Source organism: Rhinolophus sinicus, chromosome 7, assembly GCF_057876585.1.
Source record: "Rhinolophus sinicus isolate RSI-liver-muscle chromosome 7, RSI-T2T, whole genome shotgun sequence".
NCBI classification, from domain to species: domain Eukaryota; kingdom Metazoa; phylum Chordata; class Mammalia; order Chiroptera; family Rhinolophidae; genus Rhinolophus; species Rhinolophus sinicus.
In genome coordinates this window covers 12,191,685-12,209,894 of record NC_142507.1, presented here as the reverse complement: position 1 = coordinate 12,209,894, position 18,210 = coordinate 12,191,685, and the positions used below count along the sequence as shown (strand labels likewise).

Here is an 18,210-nt window from a genome sequence, read left to right as displayed (position 1 = left end):
CGTGATTCTTTAGTAACGAGAGAAAAGTCTATACAGAATATGCATTTGTTTATAACGTTTGAAACTTTGCTAGATTTTTTTTCTATATACGAAATATATAAAGGCTCTAACATTTTCAAGATATAAGTTATGCTTAAGTGACAAATTCTCACACAGTGTAAAACTAAGAGACTGCTGGATACTTAGATTTGAATGCCCACCAAGTACCAGGAACAGCGCGCCACGTGGGGGAGGAGTCACAGTAGACAAGATAGCTGCCTTTCAAGGAAATGCTGCCTATGGGTTATGAGAAACATTAATTTTCTTACTAAAAATTTGTACCACTATGTAAAAAAAATGATGTAGGAAAGTGTAAGGTGCTATGTGTATGTATAAGAAGGGAATTGATCTTAATTGGGGGTGGGATGAGAAGATGGTTGAAGGTTTCAGGAGTGAATTATTTGAGGAAGTGACCTTTATACAGAGATCTGAAAGAGGAGTTGGGATGAGAGATAATGGTGTTGGGTATGGCGGGTGGGGAGTGGTATTTTCTAGCCCGGAGAAGACCATGTGTGAAAATCGTAATAGAGGAAGGGGAAATTGTAAGTTTTATGGAGTCTGGAATTCAAGAGGAAGAGGGGCATGAAACAGATGTGTGAACAGAATCAATATGCCCTCCTGTACCTCTTTTACTATCAGTTTTCCCTCAACTTCTTTTAACCCAACTTCTTTTAAGCCTCATCCAGCTTTAGCTCCACTTCCATTTCCAAGAGTATAATTACTTAAGATCCATCTCAAATTTATCTTTCTGCAGGAAGCCTTCAGTTACATCCTCAGCTGGAATTAACCACTTTCCTCTTTAAAACATAATACCTCTTGTATTGTGTTTGCTTTATTTTGAGTTGTGAGTTATTTATCTGCCTTGCTCAATACATAGGAGGACAACTGGTCCTGGTTTTCCACTGTAGTTGGTATGTAGTAAGGACCATAAAAATAGTTGCATTGAATTGGAAATCAGATAAATTGCAGTGCAATGGTCTATGTTTTTATGCAATTATCATTTTATTGGATTTATTCTAGTATTCAGTCTACTTGTTAGATCCGGAAAAATCTAGATCATTTGAAGGGCATAGATGTTGATTCTGTTGGAGACCTCTCTCAAGAGAATTCAATAGCCTGGCCAAGTCTCAAATTTCACGAGACAAGAACAGATAAACTTGAAATTATAATGACACTTTTGAGAGCAACATAGCTCTTCTTTATTTGAAAAATACTATAATTCTATTAAACATTACTACCACTGCTTTCTGAGAATGTGATACACCTGCATGTATGTTTATGCATGTAATCTTGTTTAATTTATCTGGACTGTACATATTGTTATCTGCATTCAGACTAATTCATTTGCCCTTGAGGAGCTGTAATTATATCTAATATTTATTTTGCTTTTACATTAAAGGAATTTTTTAATACTATTTTAGATAAGAGCAGCAGTGAGATCTGAATTACTTAACTGTGTGTTTTTCACATTTTATGGCAAATCCTTCATTGTGATAATATTTATCAAGGATGATTAGATATCCTGGCTGACAAGCAGAAGCAGATAAAATCATCTTCAAAAAGAAACCTTTGACAAGAATAACCTCTATCTCTAAGCGAAGAAAAGCTGTTGTTTTCACCAAAGCAAAGGGAAGATCAGAATACTCTGTGCTAGAATTTCTTTTGGAATAAACGAGAACTGAAAGTGTTAAAGAGAAAATGAGCATAACCTGAAGATTCAGTCAGGGAAATATACTCTAGGAGGAAAAATTGTCAGTGCTTATGGAAGCAGGATTGATTTTTATTTTTAACTCTGCTGACTTTTCTAGCCCATCACCAGGACAATCAGTCTTTAAAAAATATATATTCATGGAATCCTAGTCCAGTTCGTTCAATGAATATTTTTCTGATTGCTTTTGGTCAGTTCCTTTTTGCTGACATTTCAAACTTCCTTTGTTTGGTTGATGTACCATGGAAGGTGAACGAAATGATTATAAATTTTCCTTTCAGAGCTTTGCTCCTACACCAGTCAGGAAATTTAGCTTAGGCCCCGAGCTTTTGATTCAAAAAAGACATAACTGTGACTTAGAAGAAATTAATATGGATTTACTAAAAAGTGTTGATTTGTGTGAAGAATGGAACATTGTGTTTCTAAAATTAGCTGTCTAGTTACCTGAAACATGCACAACTTCAACATTTTGTATAGATTCAAGTTTGTGAAATTCTGTCAGTCATTCAGGGAGAACATCAAGTACATCTTTGCTTGGCTTTTGGTAATTTTATCCAGAATGAGTCTCATTTCACTTGCTTTGGCCAATTCTTACCCATCTTTCCTGGCACACCTCAAAATCCATCCCCTCATGCGGGCTTCCCACCTCCCCTAAGTTAGTGTTTTTCTTTATATTTCTTTATATGCCTCTAGTATAGCACTTATCCCATCATGCTTTATACTCTTTTTATGTCTCTGTTTCTCCTTCTTGCCTTTTTCTTTTGTGTCACCCATTGCTGATAAGGTATCTGCTAACAGATGGTTAATGAATGTTTGTATATATATAAATACCCCAAAGTTGAGACAACCAAACCAGGATGCAGTGTAAATGGTGGTGGGTTCCTGATGGACACGATGACTTTAACAGAATACCATTCATATAGAATAGTGTGGTCTCTAGTGTCCATGCTGAACAGGTCTTCCTAGCTACCCCCATTCTGTTTGGGAAATATTCTTTATAGCTCAACAATATTTATTGTGTACTTATATGCAAGTGGAGGAATGTGTACAGTGCTGGGCATTCACAGATGAATCAGACAATCCATCCCTAAGAATCTTAAAGGAGAGGGAGAGTAAATGCAGTAAACAGGTTATTTTGAAACACAACTAACCACCATGGTAGAGGTAACTGTATGCCCAGGGGGCACAAAAGAGGAGCATTTAGGGAAACCTGAGGAGTTCGGGATGCGGCAGTGTTGACAGAGGACTACTAGTGGGCCAGGTGAAAGAGGGGAGAGCAGCTCTTTCAGTGGGAGGGATAATATGAGCAAAAGCATGGCAAGACCATGATGCATGAGGAGGGGCAGAAAGGAAGCGGGAGGCGTGGGCAGGAGCAGGGTTAGGGTTAGGGTTAGGGTTAGAAGCTGAGGAACTTAGGTTTAAGCCTGTAAGTGAGGGGACCAGCTTGTGAGTTTTCAGTGGTGCAGGGGGAGGGGCCGTGAATTTTAAACTGAGCATCCTGGTAATACCACTGAGGACAATTTAGGGGTGAGATCAAGACTAGTCAGAGAGGCTAGTTAGGAAGCTATGCAGGCAAATGATACTAGCAACCCTAACAGATAGAAATAGAGATGGAGAGCAAGGTATAGATTTTAGAAATTTGGGGGAGGTAGGAAAAAAAATATTCTCGATTGAAGACAGCGTGTTGAGAGGGAGACAGACTCATTGGATTGGGTGTCTGGGTCATTAATATAGTGACATAACAAGGGAAGAAGCTTCTTCAGGATTGCAACTGGCAAGATACTGAACTGAATTGGATTTGAGATAGGGGATTGACATCCAAGTGACTCTGTCCAGTAGACTGGAGTCACTAACATGGAGGTAATAGTTAAAACCAAAATAATGCCTGAGATGTCCCAGGGGGTAGCACCTCACATGCAGAGCGGTTCTGTGCATGGTTCAAAGGCAGGTAACTGGCAGCACGAGCCAAGATTCCAAGCTAGAGATGTTCTGCTTCAAAGCATATGCTTTTAGTACAACGTTCCGTTGCTTCTCCAAAGTAGCAAATAATCCGAGGATTAACGTGTGTGCTTGGGGAAATGATTGAATGCTGTTGGAATAAATTACAATAAAAGAGTTAAGTGCACTTAAATAGAAATCCTCTTTGAAAAAATGAGAATTTCCAAGTGTTTTAAAGGACACCTGTTTTGTTTTCGCTGAAAAGAATTGGTTCCATAGTGGTAGAGCTCCAAAAGATGAAGAAATCCCTTGTTAGTCTTAAGGGACAAGCATTTTTAGGAGATCTTTGTGACGTGCATTGCGTTTCTTATGAGCCAAGTGAGGGAAACAAAAAAAAAAGAGAGAGAGAAATATTCTTAATTAGACCAAGTGATGTGTATGATATGGGAAAACACTTTTTAGTTGGTTTGAGGTAAATATGGAATTTCTGCAGTGATATGAATGAGAAGAAATGGAAGGTTAATGACCTGGAATTGCCTGCTGTACTAATATACCGGAAGGTGGGGGGTCGGCAAAGTGTGAATTCCAGTCCCCACTCTCCATGGACTAGCTCTGTGACTCCGGGCAAGTTCTTAGTATTTCAGCCTTGGTTTCCTTATTCATCCATTGGAGCTAGTGATGCTTTATAGGCTGTTGTGAGTATTAGCTGAGAGGAAATTCATGTATTCCTCAATATTTGCCTGAAGGTGGGTTTCCTGGGTTTCCTGCAATGTAGCTCACTCAGAGAATAAAATTAGTTTCAAAGGCTTCTCCAAGGCTTTAGGTGTTGGGGCAGCTGATCTCCCTGTCCTGTGGGATAGACGTAGAGGGCACTTGCATAAAACAGCTATGCAAAATGGAGCTCGAAGTACCCTATCTGTGCACAGAGATACTCCTGAAAATAACCCAGGTATGGCATTTGATTTCACACCAGAAGACTATGAGCTAGAGGTGATTGTGGAAAATTATCCAGAAGGATATACAGCCTTAGCTAGCTGTGCTTCCAATCCTGGATTTAGCCTTAAGGCAGAAAAGAGGGTTGCCTGACTCTGCTATGAACAACGTCGCAGAATGTTTCCAAGTACCTCCAATGAGAGTACTGGAAGCGGGAACTTTTTATACCATGTGTAATTAAGAGCTAAAAGGAAATTGTCACATTCAGCTCTGCTCCACTGCACTTGAATGTGACTAGATTCCTCAAGCAATTAGTAAAGAATTTCCATTAAACTCATTTTTGTTATTCTACAATCAAAATAAAGGTTAGGAGTGAAATTGTGATTCCCCATATTCAATGTCTTTACATATACTTTGAACAAACGCTGCATGTACCAATATTTAAAGTTTTCAGTGTGAGAAATGAGCTAATTTTTTGCTTGGTAACTAATCTGGGTTAGAATGGCAGCATAGCTTATAGGGAAAAATGTATCTCTAAACTCTTCCTTTGTTGTTTTTAACAACCCTCGCAGTAGAAGAAAACCGGTCTCACAGAAATATGGCGACAGGAGGGAAGAAGCTTTAAAAGCAATTTCTTAACAAAACTCCAGTGAAATTGGATTGTCATCTGTCAATTATGGATAAATATTACCAATTTTATTTCTCTAATTAACTATGGTGTTTCCGCGAAAATAAGACCTAGCCGGACAATCAGCTCTAATGCATCTTTTGGAGCAAAAATTAATATAAGACCTGGTTTTACTTTACTATAATGTAAGACTGAGACTTTATGAAATGATATGATATGATATGATGATATATGATATGATATGACATAATACCTGATAATATAATATAATATAATATAATATAATATAATATAATAATATAATATACCTGGTCATATTAATGTTTGCTCCAAAAGATGCATTAGAGCCAATTGTCCGGCTAGCTCTTGTTTTCGGGGAAACACGGTATGTTAAACTATCAGTTTTAAAAATTCTGGTTAACAATTAAAATGACTATAGAGATGACAAGTTTTAAATAAGAATGGATGCTTATGCTTCTGTTCAGTTTTTATACACTTTGGGTTTAGGGTTGACAAACTAACCTTCCAATATCACTTATTGCCGTGTGGCCCTGCTGTGATGACTCTCCTGCAACTCACACCACCTAGGACTGACTCGTGCTGCTCTACACCCCATTCTATAGGACAAGTGCTTTTGAGTGTTTGCCTGGTGACACACTATGAATTGTTATGCAGTTTCGCTGTTCTTGCTAGCAATTTCTTAAGTCTGCGAACCACAGTTTGAATGGCACGAGCCAGAGGACATAGGCAGGATTTAAAATAAGCAGTTGTTGTTGAGTATTTTTTTTTATGTCGCTTTGGCCCTTCATCTGTGTATGTGTGTTCCCAAAACGGGGTTGGAAATTGTCAAGTGAGCTGAGAGCAGAGCCCAAAGGAAAGAGAACAAGCTTGTGTTGTGCGTGTCTGGGGAAAGTAATGTTATTGGAGTAACGTGGAGGACAGGGCCGCACTGTGTAGAAAAGCAGGTGTAGGAAGAGCCAGCATTAGGAGTTTCTGTTTTTCCACAAAGAGAGGCTGCTGGAGTCAGGTTCTTCAGACACTCAGCTGGGAACGAAGGACATGTTCACACCTGAGGTGTACACACTCCTTGAGGAGGAACTTTGTCTCTGGAGCTTTGTCTCTGGCCGTTGCTGTGTTCCTGGAACAGGGAACCGTGCTTTATGCCTCAGCAGATGCTCTAACAATACTTGTTGACGTAATGGAATAAAAGTGTGAAGAGCATGTCTTTATGTCCAGAAAACAATATTATACGATGAGTATTTTTTTTATTGCTCTCAACTGTTTTTGAATATCCCATGGATTTCAGAAACGTTAGACAGATTTACAGTGGTTTGTCAACAATAAGAACAAGGGAACATTTTTTTAAGTCTCATATCATTGACCTCTTCACTTCCATCTAATGCAACATAACAGAATCCATGGCAAAAAAAGGCATAGGGCGCTCTCTCCCTCTCTCTCTATCTCCCCCCTCCCTCCTTCCCCCTCTCCCTCCTTCCCTCCTTCCCTCCCTCTCTCTCTGGCTCCCTCTGCCCCTCCTTCCATCTCCCACTCTCCCTCCTTCTAGCCCCTTATCTCTGTCCCCTGTCTATCTCCTCCTTCTTTTCTTGTTTACCTTCTCTTTCTTCCTTCCTTCCTTCCATTCATTCATTCATTCATTCATTCATTCATTCATTCATTCATCTACTGTTTATATCTGCTGAGTTATCTCCCAACTGCCATTTCTCATGCCTCCCCCTCTTTCCAGGTAATTAAGTAGCTTCGCCCACACCTAAGTTCCATGGTCTCAATGGACTATTCCTCTTCTCACTCTGAAGGTTCTCCTTATGCCTTAAAGACCCTTCACTGCTTTCGCCTAATGCCTACTTGTCCTAATGTGCTCACGAATGTGCCTTAGCACTCTGCTAAGCCTTGTGACATCACCCATCCCACTGACTGTACTGAGCTGTTTATTGTCCTCTCTCAAGCACAGCTTTTTCGCAGGTAACTATTGTCTTATTTCACTCTTCTATCCTCAGTGCCTGCCACTGTGCCTGCCTTATTTGTTCACTGAACAAATAAACGAATCCACAAATCTGGGGTTTAAACATGGACAGATCGGGGTTCCTGAGAGGAATAAAGATAACCCAGGAGAGTGTTCAGAGTGAGAACAGTGACGTGAAGCAGGAAACAGAGGGAGGGAAGAAGGCTGGGGGGAGGGGAAGGGAAGCGGAAGGGGTTGTACTCCGAAGCAGGGTACAATGGTGGTTACCAGGGGCTGGACGTTGGGGGAAAGAGAATGATGCTGGTCAGAGGGCACAGCTTTGCTGTTGTGTAGGATGACTAAGTCTAGAGATCTAATATACAGGCACGATGTCTATACTTCCTGATACTGTATCGAACACTGGAAGGATGTTAAGAAGGATTTCATGTGCACTCAGTACACACAAAAATGGTATCTTAGCTTGGCTGTAGTAATCATTTTACTATGTATATGTATGTCAAATCACATTGTACGCATTATATATATATAATTTGTATTTAAAAAAAAATTTTTTTAATTAAAGATATAGTAATTGTAATAATAATAATAATAATAATAGCTACCATTGGATGACTTGCTGTGTGTCAGGTACTATACTAAGAACCTTGAATTTTGCCAGTAGAAGAAAACACAGCCTTTTATAGGTTCCAGTTTAAAAGTATAAAAGCCAGGAGTTAGGTACTTAACGTCATGTAATAGTACTTAACCATGTTTATTTTATTCTTTGCTTACTTAAAAACTAGAAAATAATTTTGTTGCATCATTTCTTGCTGGAGTAAAACAACACTATTGTGAGGCTTGCAAGGGACCTTATGAATATTTTTTGTGTGATCGAAATTGTCCTCAGTAAGGAGAGATTATTACACACCTTTCCTCTCTAATTTTCTAAGTTCTGAAGATTACTTTCCTTAAAAAAGTATCATGCTTCAGTGCTAATTGAGATGTAACCCAATATTTATAAGATTAAGAAGAGTCCTCCCTGCAAACAAAGAATCTTTGTTTTAAATGTGCATAATAATTATTTTATCTGTTTTTGAAATTGAGATGTTTACTATGTGTTTATTCCTCTACTAGGTCACATATATTTTTAGTTTCTTGATAGTCTGGTGACTCCAACTCCTTTATAGCGCTCGTGAAATAAAATTCGATTCCATTCAATACTACATCCAGGCTGTGTATCAGGCAGGGTCTTTGATGATGGGATTGCAAATTTTAAAAAAAATGGGTCTGGGCCGGCTGACAGGATGCAGTTTAGTAAAGATGACTAAATGAGTGCACCTCAGTACACATTACATACATAGTAAGATCAATTTGTCTGTGGGACAGTTCTCAAGGTGTTATATTTGAGTGGGATTTTGAAGGGTCGGCAGACTTTTGTCACGAAGAAGGAGGTGAGAGGGAATTCTAGGCAGAGAAAAGGTGGGGAGGTTTTCAGGTGGACAGTTTGTTTGTGGGGATGGAACAGGAACTCAGCAGGGTGAAGAGGTGAGTGACGGGACAAGAATTCTTGGGAAATTGTCAGGAGGGTCCTTTAAATGACTTTCAGTGAGGTAGTGAAATGTTTGTAACGATGCTTTAGAAAGGTAATTTTAAATGACAACTGCAGTTAGAAGAGGAATGCAGAGAAAGAGGAGAAGCAGCTGACCTGTCAACTTAATATAAATTGAGCCTGTATAAGACTTTTATGATTTTAAACTTGAACATTATCCTTTCATAGGCAAGTGCCACTTTTTCTGGAGATATAACTGATTGCTATTAAATTAAATAGAATTCATTTAAAATAGAAATATTACTTGACTTTGCTGTGTTTTTTTTTTCTTTCTTTTTTCCTGGATGCATGAGATGCGTTGTTATTAATATAGTCCAACCTTAGGCTTGGAAAGCCTTTCTTATTTTCAAGGACTTGCTTTCTCGGTTTATTTCCACAGAGATTCTGTTTCAAAATGGTAGGGCATGGTGTTGCCATTGGAAAATATGAATGTATGCTGTATCTTAACAGTAGATGGTGCCTGTGGTGATATATACATGTTACAGGTACAGGAAAGGAATATCACCCTGGCAGACTCATGAAAAGAGGGATAGAATGAAAGTGGAAAAAAGGAGTGTTTGGAAAGCAGAGAATAGGATTTTAATCCAGTCAAGTTGCAGGTGGAAGGCTGTCAAAAGGAGAGTGAAATAAGGGAGGACTGGGGTGTGTCTACGTTACCTCTGACACCAGAATTCTGTTTTTAGGGCATAAGAGAAATCTCCCAGAAATGCTTTTTGTAATATGAAAAAGTCTTGCCCTCTGTGGTCACATGATTGTCTTGTTAACTTTCCGGCATTTTTCTTCCCCAACACTCAAGTAGAAATGGAGCTGTTAATTGCTAACAGGCTGTTCTTAAATGACTATAACCTTAGATGCTCCATTTTTGACAGGCTAAACACACATTTGTCCAGGCAAATCCGAGTTTATCTCATTATTCAGAATTTAATTTCATGTAACTTTAAGTAAAACCTATGCCAGAGAAGTGAAGGCTAATGCTTATGGGCATGGAAGGTGGGTGTGATGGAGGTGCAAATTAACATTCTCCCACCTACTTATTCGTCAGGCGTTCTTCTCCTATTTGTGGGCAAAGGTTAGACTTATGTGGTGATAATTTGCTTATACAAGATATCAGTGTCTTTTAATGACATTTCCTCTAGAATATTTTTTTCCCCTGATTTAAGTGCTATGGTAATCAAATGCAGTTTAGCAATAATATTCATGAGACACACAGTGACACCTATGGTCAACTGCTGTTCCATTGCTATAATGACATATGAGTTCTGACAAGTTCTGGCAATTAAAACTTGTTGCAACTATGTTGCTAACCTTTTTTGATATCAGAGAGATTATTCATTATGCATTTGTACCAACTGGACAAACAGTTAACCAAGTTTACTATTTGGAAGCACTGAAAAGGCTGCATGAAAAAGTTAGACGACCTGAACTTTTCGCCAACAATTCATGGCTCTTGCATCACAACAATGCACCAGCTCAAAGGGCACTGTCTGTGAGGGAGTTTTGAGCCAGTAAACAAATAACTGTATTGGAGCATCCTCCCTATTCACCTGATCTGGCCCCCAATGACTTCATTCTTTACCCGAAGAGAAAGGAAATATTGAAAGGAAGACATTTTGATGACAGTCAGGACATCAAGGGTAATATGATGACAGCTCTGATGGTCATTCCAGAAGAAGAGTTTCAAAATTTCTCTGAAGGGTGGACTAGGCGCTGGCGTCGGTGCATAGCTTCCCAAGGGGAATACTTGGAAAGTGACTGTAGTGATATTCAGCAGTGAGGTATGTAGCACTTTTTCTAGGATGAATTCGTGCACTTAATTGGCAGACCTTCGTGTCTAATCATTTCTATGACTAATAGCTCTAATGAACAAAACACTGTTATAGTTCCTTTTTGAAATGCAGAATGAATGCTAAAGTCCAAAAGCTAACTGATACAGTGTATTTGGGGATAGGACATAATATTAGAAGATGTATAGATGAGTCTGGCCAAGTAAGAAATTTCCATAAATTATTATAAATATAGAGATGATCTCATAAGCAGTGGTCTGGAGAAGAAGCAAGAATATAGTAGAGATCTGAGCTGAATACTGTAGTTGTTCCTCCTTATTTATAAAACACCAGTGTCTCGTATGCCTTACTCATCTCTCTTGGAAAATTGGATGTCTTCCAACATGCCCAGGAAAAAAGGGGGTGGGGGGTGGGAGATGTGCCAAATGAGAAGAATGTCATTTTTGTCACTGATTTAACCTCTGCGTACCTCCTATGACAAAATTAATAGGTTTAAATATTTTACATCACACTGTTGCATTTTCTCTCTTTGTGTAAAAACCTGACCATCCATGTATCAGCAGCCTGTCCCTATAGAGCTATGATCTTAATTCTCTACCCATTTGAGAAAGCATTTTCCTGATTCTGAAATTAGTGTATTAGGTTACATAACTCTCCATAATTAATCTCTATGTTCCCCAGATTCGTTTTCTTTCTCATGGCAAAAACCAATTCCCTATTTCCATGTTATGAATGCTGAATGATGCTTTTCATTTCTACGTCTCTTGAAGCTCTAAATTCCATAAAGTTTCATATTTTTTGTGTCGTGTATTTCTTTCCATTTAGTCTTTTTCACTGGTAGCTAAGTGTTTACAGTGTAGTGCTTCTCCACTGCTTAACCAATGAATTACGTTTCTTTACTTTGGTATTTCATTTTGTCACGGTATGGATCCAGCCTACTTGCCCAGCGTTCTCTCTCCCTCCCTTACGTGAATCTGCTCTTCAGCTAAATTGGCTCCATCCACTTCTGTATCTGTTCTGCTGTTTGTGGTGTTCCCTCTACTTGAAATGCTGCTTCCCCATTTGGACCTGTTCAGAATCCCACCTACCTGTCAAAGTCTAACTCTTATGTAATGTTCTTATGTGGCTTTCCTTCTTCCTCAGATGGGCATATACCATTAACTTTTTGTACTTGTTAACTTACCCATCATCTCTGCCTTGCATTATAGATACCTGTGTACTGGTCTTCACTACTCAAGTGTAGGAAATAAATGCACAAGATTAGTTTCATTGCGGTTATTTGATTTGCATATGTTTATGTCACTACTGGTTGTAACTTACAGCATTAGCCCTGGTATTTTATTCTATAGGGACTAAATGAAAAAATATTACTATAATGAATTCATTGGTTACGACAGTTAATTTACAAAACTGTGACTATGACGCCTGATGTATGCCAGCTTGAAAGGAAACTTACTGCTCAGCTTATATAAAATAGTAGCAGCACTTTCAAAATGTTCTTCATAAAATTTGCTATGTTGAGACAAAGGACCATGACTTCATTCTTACTAACCTCCGAAGCATAATAAATTATGGTCAGTTTTGGCGTTAATCCAATTTTACCATTAACTTTCTCATAAATTTTGATTAAGGAACATTGTAAGACTTGCAATTAAAGGAAGTACATTAGACATTTATTTCCTGTCCACAGTTTGTCGTATTGTGAAAAATACTGAAGTTCTATGAATACCTGTAAATCTTAGGGATAGTAAAATATCAGAGTCAACAACCTTTTTTTTTTCTTTCTGATGGAAAAATACCTAAAATTAGTTGCAACCTCAAGTCCAAACAAATTTACAAATAACTGACTAAAATATTTGTTAGCTATGTAGATTTCATAAGACTAACAAGGTGGCTGTATTTCATGGTTATTTTCTCTAGACATCATCAGCGCATAGATATATTTTATAATAATTTGTTGCTTTTAATAATCATGGATTAACAAATATTACCTACTTGCACAAGTCTCAATCAGTAATATATTTAACTGAATTTTTAGTCAGCCTTTATCCTCTAAGACTATTTTCAAGGGTGCAATGATATCATTAGAGGCTTTTTTATTTTAGTTCCGCTACATAACAGCTTAGGTAATATGAGATTGTTTCTAAATAAGGTTTCACATGATGTGGATATTTATTTATTTTAAGTCTATAAAAGTTATTTTTCTGCTCCCTCTCTTCATCAGATATGTTGTGGGTTTTTTTTAAATGATTTTGCCCCATTGAAAAGTTGAAGATTTCTGCCAACTCAGTTGAAGTGAATAAAACAGAATTATATCAATGTGATCCTGCTCTTAACTGTCCGACCCAGTGACAACATTTTGTTTTTTAAAGGAACATCTTTTTCAGAAAGTAGGGGGCATGCTCCGTGTGGCCTGCTGCAGTGGCAGGTTTCAGTAGTCAGGTTTTCCTTAGATGACACTAACCATCCTTGGGCTGTTTATATAGAATATGTTTCTTCCTGAATGATTCAAGGTAGGGAAGAGCTACAGTTTCCACAACCAGGGCACCCAATTAAGCCATTTCAATGTCACTCTTCCTTCTACTGTGTGTACTTGAATAATAGTTTTTATTCTCTCTCGAATGAGTCCTGTTTGCTTACCATAGCACTGAGCACATTGTATGCATTCATTAATAGTCGGTATTATGCTATCGATACATTAGATAATTCTAATATCCAGTGTAAAAATGAGGTACTTGAAACCGTGGGAGGAGGTCAGAACTCTTTTCCGTAGAGCCATGAACTATTTTTAACTGCATTCCTTTTATTTTTTTATTTATTTATTTTTTACCAAGCTCACTTGAGAAAGGCATGAGAACGTCTGATCAGGGTATCTCTGTAGGTTAAGGTTTTGGAGTGCCACCTTTGATCCAAGCATATAGCAATGCTACATAAAATATGAAGACAGAAAGTGGTAAAATCACAGCTGAAGTCAGAATTCATCATCTCTGTCCCAGGCAGCAAAAGGAAACACGAGCAATAATGAGTTACAAGCTGTGCCTGCTGGTCACTGGTGGTGGACAGTGGGGGCTGGTACAATTTCTTCAGGGTAAGGAGAAATTGAAGTCATTCCTTACTAGGTGGAAGTCCAAAGCCAGCCTCACTGTTTGAAACCAGAGCATAGAGAAGGTCTCCTCCACTTCTGAGTAAAGGATGAAAAATCTCCTGCCCACTACTGCTTGAGACTATAACTTTTGTGGACTTAAGATGGCAGGCGGGGCTTAAGATGACACGAGGAAGCTGACATGGCCATTAAACTCAGCTCTGAACCAAATCACTCAATAGTTCAGTGATGTGACTGGTAATAATCCAGCTGTCAGCACAACATAATACTTGAATCACCAACATGGAACTGATTATAGTTGGGTGGTTCTAGGCACAAAATGGGCACAGAATCATCTGGGAGGGAAAGATGATGAGAGAAGAGATGGAGCTGTATCAAAAAACTAAATAAAACTAAATTAAAAATCCTCCCACTTTAAATGAACTTGCAAAACAAAATTCCAACAAACATGAGGAAGCCTAACACTAAGAAATAGCCAACAAAATTGACTATTGAAAATAAATTTGATCCAGTAGAAATTATAATGTTGGAACAGCCTGACAAAGTATATTTTGGATACTCAAAATATAAACAAAGGATTGCAGTCCATTAAAAAAAACAGAAAATCGTGCAATAAAAAGAGTCAATTATCTAATTATTTACCGCACAACCGTTTATTAAGATCATACTATGTCCCACACACTGTTTTAGGTACTAGAGATGCAGCAATGAACCAAAGTAAATAAAACCCATATCCATAAAGAGTTTACATTCTTGTGGGGGAGTTTACCTCTTAGTGGTGGAAATAGACAGGAATCTTGGAAATGATAAAGATAAGTATTGAAATAAAACCCCCAGTAGAAAGGATAAACTGTTTTTTCATAGGGAAGATATTACTTAGCAAATCACCTGAAATGCAGACAATGGGGAAAAAGAGTGTGTTTGTGTGTGTGTGTGTGTGTGTGTGTGTGTGTGTGTGTGTGTGTGTGTAAGTATGGAGAGAGTGAGAGAGAGAACACATGAGATTATGCAAAGAGATAATAGTTGAGATTGTTTTAGAATTAAAGACAAGACTCCTCAAGTTGAAAGTACACTGCGAGACTGTCTGGATAAACAATAAATCAACACCTAAACACTTTGTGGTAAAACTTTAGACCATCAAGGATACAAAGAAAATCTTCACTCATCAGAGAAAAAATATAGACTAGCCCCAAAACAAAGATAACTAGATTGAGAGCTGACACCAAAGCAGTATTGCAGGGAAAAAATGTCCTGTCATTCTGGATTCTAGAATTCTGTGCCAGAGTATACTACTGACAGACATTGACCAAAAATATTAATTGAATTATCAACTTTAAAAACTGAATATTCTCGAGGAAGCAAGCCTAGAAATAAAATATGGATTTAAAAAACAGTCTTTAATCATTTTTTTCTGAATTGAAGACGATTGACTTTTTTTTTTTTTTGGCAATTCCCTCCAGCCTAGTGTTCAACACTTTTGTTTATTCATTTTCATTTAAAAGGAAGTCGGTGAAACTTGTATGTCTCCATGCATTTTAATTTTTCTAACAATAAATGATAATTTATTCCTTGAATTCTTCCAGGGCATTCTACTTGGACAAGTCAAATTCACCACCAAACTCCACATCCAAAGCCGCCTATGTCGATAAGGTAAATCTCAATGACTGCATTTCTGGATACTTTGCCATCTACATACCTTTCTAATTTAATTTTTCTGCTATTATTCTTGAGCAACATGTACGTCATTATAGCAAGTTGGAGTCTCCAGTTCTGTTCCCTCCATAGTAGAATAGTTTCGATGACTCATGAGACGTGATAACAACCATGAATTGTATTCCATGTACAGGGATTTCTTTCTACTAAATGTGTGGAACTTTGTGTCCGTCCTTTTGTCCTGCAGCTGATGAGGCCTCTTAACGCTTTGGATGAACTATACCGGCTGGTAGCCTCGTTCATCCGGTCCAAGCGCACAGCTGCCTGTGTGAACACAGCGTGCAGTGCCTCAGGAGTGGGGCTGCTGTCCGTGTCATCGGAGCTCTGCAGCCGGCTGGGGGCCTGCCACATCATCATGTGTAACAGCGGGGTGCATCGGTACGTGAATTTGACCGTAGTCTGTGTCTTTGCTACCGAATTCCATTCGGGGGTTCTTGTTTACATGTTGGCTACATGACATGATAACTGGAAACCTTCCAAGGACTCAGATGTAGTTGGACTCAGACTTCAGAAATTAGACCATCCTTCCACAGTATTTCCTGGCTTTCGTGCTTATGTTATCCATGACGATTTATTCATGCCAAACAATACAGCCCCACATTTATATCATTGTGGCCCAGGATCTTATCACCCTGATATTCATATTACAAGATTTATACATTAGGTGCAAAAGTGTACATCGATTTTATTCACTGTAAAAACTTGCTTGGTCGGATCGGATGCAGCTAGCTAAACAAAACATTTCTCACTGCACACGATGGACACTTCACTTTTCAGTGGTTTGCATCCTTATTGCCCAGCTGTGATGAGCTGGATGCTGCCTTGGGGTTACTACCATCTTCCCACCCCTGGCAAAATTATAGTTCAGGAGCCCACACAATATACTGTTCCTGAAAACGTAAGGGGAAATCTAGATGGGTCCTGTTCAGGTGCTCTGTCTGGGACAGCTGAGGTAGCTGTATGAATGCATTTAGCGACATCAGATGCAAAAAGAGAGTGAGGAACCACAAATCAAGTCCTTTTTATAATGACTGCTCCTCTTCTGTCACCTCTTCAGCTTTATGAGGAAATGGAACCATGCAGGGCAGCATTTAGTCCACATTGTAATCTGAGTAGGCGGAGATCTTCTGTCATCAATCATTGTCTCTTCTTAGTTCGAGGCCAGTTAGATTTTGAGGATGGCGATTATTGTTTATTCACATTTAGTTGGTATGTCAAACCCATGCAAAGGACTGCAGTTGGTACTATTGACTGTGTAATGTCATGAAGTGGTGACATTTATGTTAGAGACATATAATATGAACAACAAACAACAAAAATAATAGCAATAATAATAATAAAACATAATAAGATCACAAAAACATAATAAAACTAACAAAAATAACAAACCAACCTAGACTATAAGGAAATGCAAATAACCTAAGGAAGTTGCAAATAAAAATAAAACTCATAGAGAAAATAGATCTTTGAGGTGGTTAGAACTAGGGACTTTCCATAGAGAAGGTGATGTTTGAACTGGGTTTGAATGGGTCAAGTTGAAGAGGTAGAAACGGGGAGAAAGGAGATTTAAGGCAGAAGGTTCTCGTGTAAAATTCCGTTTAGAATTGATATGCCCAAATTCTGGTTTGTAAGTCCTACACAGCATGTTTTTGCTTGTGAAATTGGGTAAGACTTTATTTTTCTGAAAGGAGCGTGACATTTTTGCGGCTGACACAATATACAGAATTTTTCCTTCTATTGTATTTGCTGTATACTGTGTGCTCTATTGCAAGCTTATTAAGAGCTTACTTGAAAGTAGCATTGCAACCAAATATATAAAATTATTTCCTAATTTTTTTTACTAGCAGAAAAGTGATCTTTCCCGTATGATCAAGTCACATTCAATCATTCTGTTCTTATTCATTCATTCATTCTTTCAGTTTTTCACTTACTACTCCTTCATTCAATAAATATATGTTGAGCACCAATTATGTACCAGATCTATTCTAGTTGTTGGGGATACAGCATTGAAAAAAATAAAGTCTGTATTCTTATATAATGTGCATTGTGTTGGGGTGGGGAACAGATGAGAAAGTAAGTAAATAAATAATGTAAGGTGGTAGGTTGAATACAGAAAAGAACAGAAGGTAGAGGGGTGAAAGATGACAGGACAGGAAGAAGAGGTATTACCGTCTTTCCAAAGGGGGCATTTCATTGGAGACTTGCATGAAGATATGCAGATTCACTTAGAGAAAGAGCACTTGAGCATCAGAGGGGACAGTCAGGCAAATGTGCGTCCAAGTGGGAGCATGTATGATGTGTTCAAGGAACAGCCCGGCGGCCATAGTGGCCTCGGCAAAGTGTCATCACCTTGATTATTCGTATTCCCACTTCACCCTGGTGTAAGACCGTAGTTCCCTGAGGACTAGATACGCTGTGACAACCAAGCGAACACTTCAGTCTTGGAAACGACAAGCATCTTCTCTTATCTCCATATTAATTTATTGGACATTAATGCGATTAACTCTGCCATTTAATTGTAGAACCATGACTAAGTTGTCCAAATTGTTCTCGGATATTCCAGGAGCAATTTGAGAATGTGACTGACGTTGTACAGGAGGAAAAGACTGACCCTCCACCACAATTTTACAATTGCTGTGTCCGTTGGTGTGCTGGAATTAGATAACATTGGAATTTCATAGGAGTTTGACTTTTTTCCATTTCTATACTTCAAAATAAATATAGCTTTCGTTAATTCATTTTGGAGACATTTACCCAGGTATAGGCCCAAATGCTCCATGACAGATATTGAATTT

General features: G+C 38.3%; 1 protein-coding gene across 1 annotated transcript in view; it reads left to right on the top strand.

Annotated features, from left to right (window-relative positions):
• Positions 1–18,210, top strand: part of PREX2 (phosphatidylinositol-3,4,5-trisphosphate dependent Rac exchange factor 2) — a 234,360-nt gene that overhangs the window by 185,443 nt on the left and 30,707 nt on the right. Inside the window, exons 36-37 of the mRNA XM_019726246.3 lie at positions 15,286–15,352; positions 15,603–15,793. Coding sequence (XP_019581805.3) covers positions 15,286–15,352; positions 15,603–15,793 — 258 coding nt within the window. The remainder of the gene's footprint in view (positions 1–15,285; positions 15,353–15,602; positions 15,794–18,210) is intronic.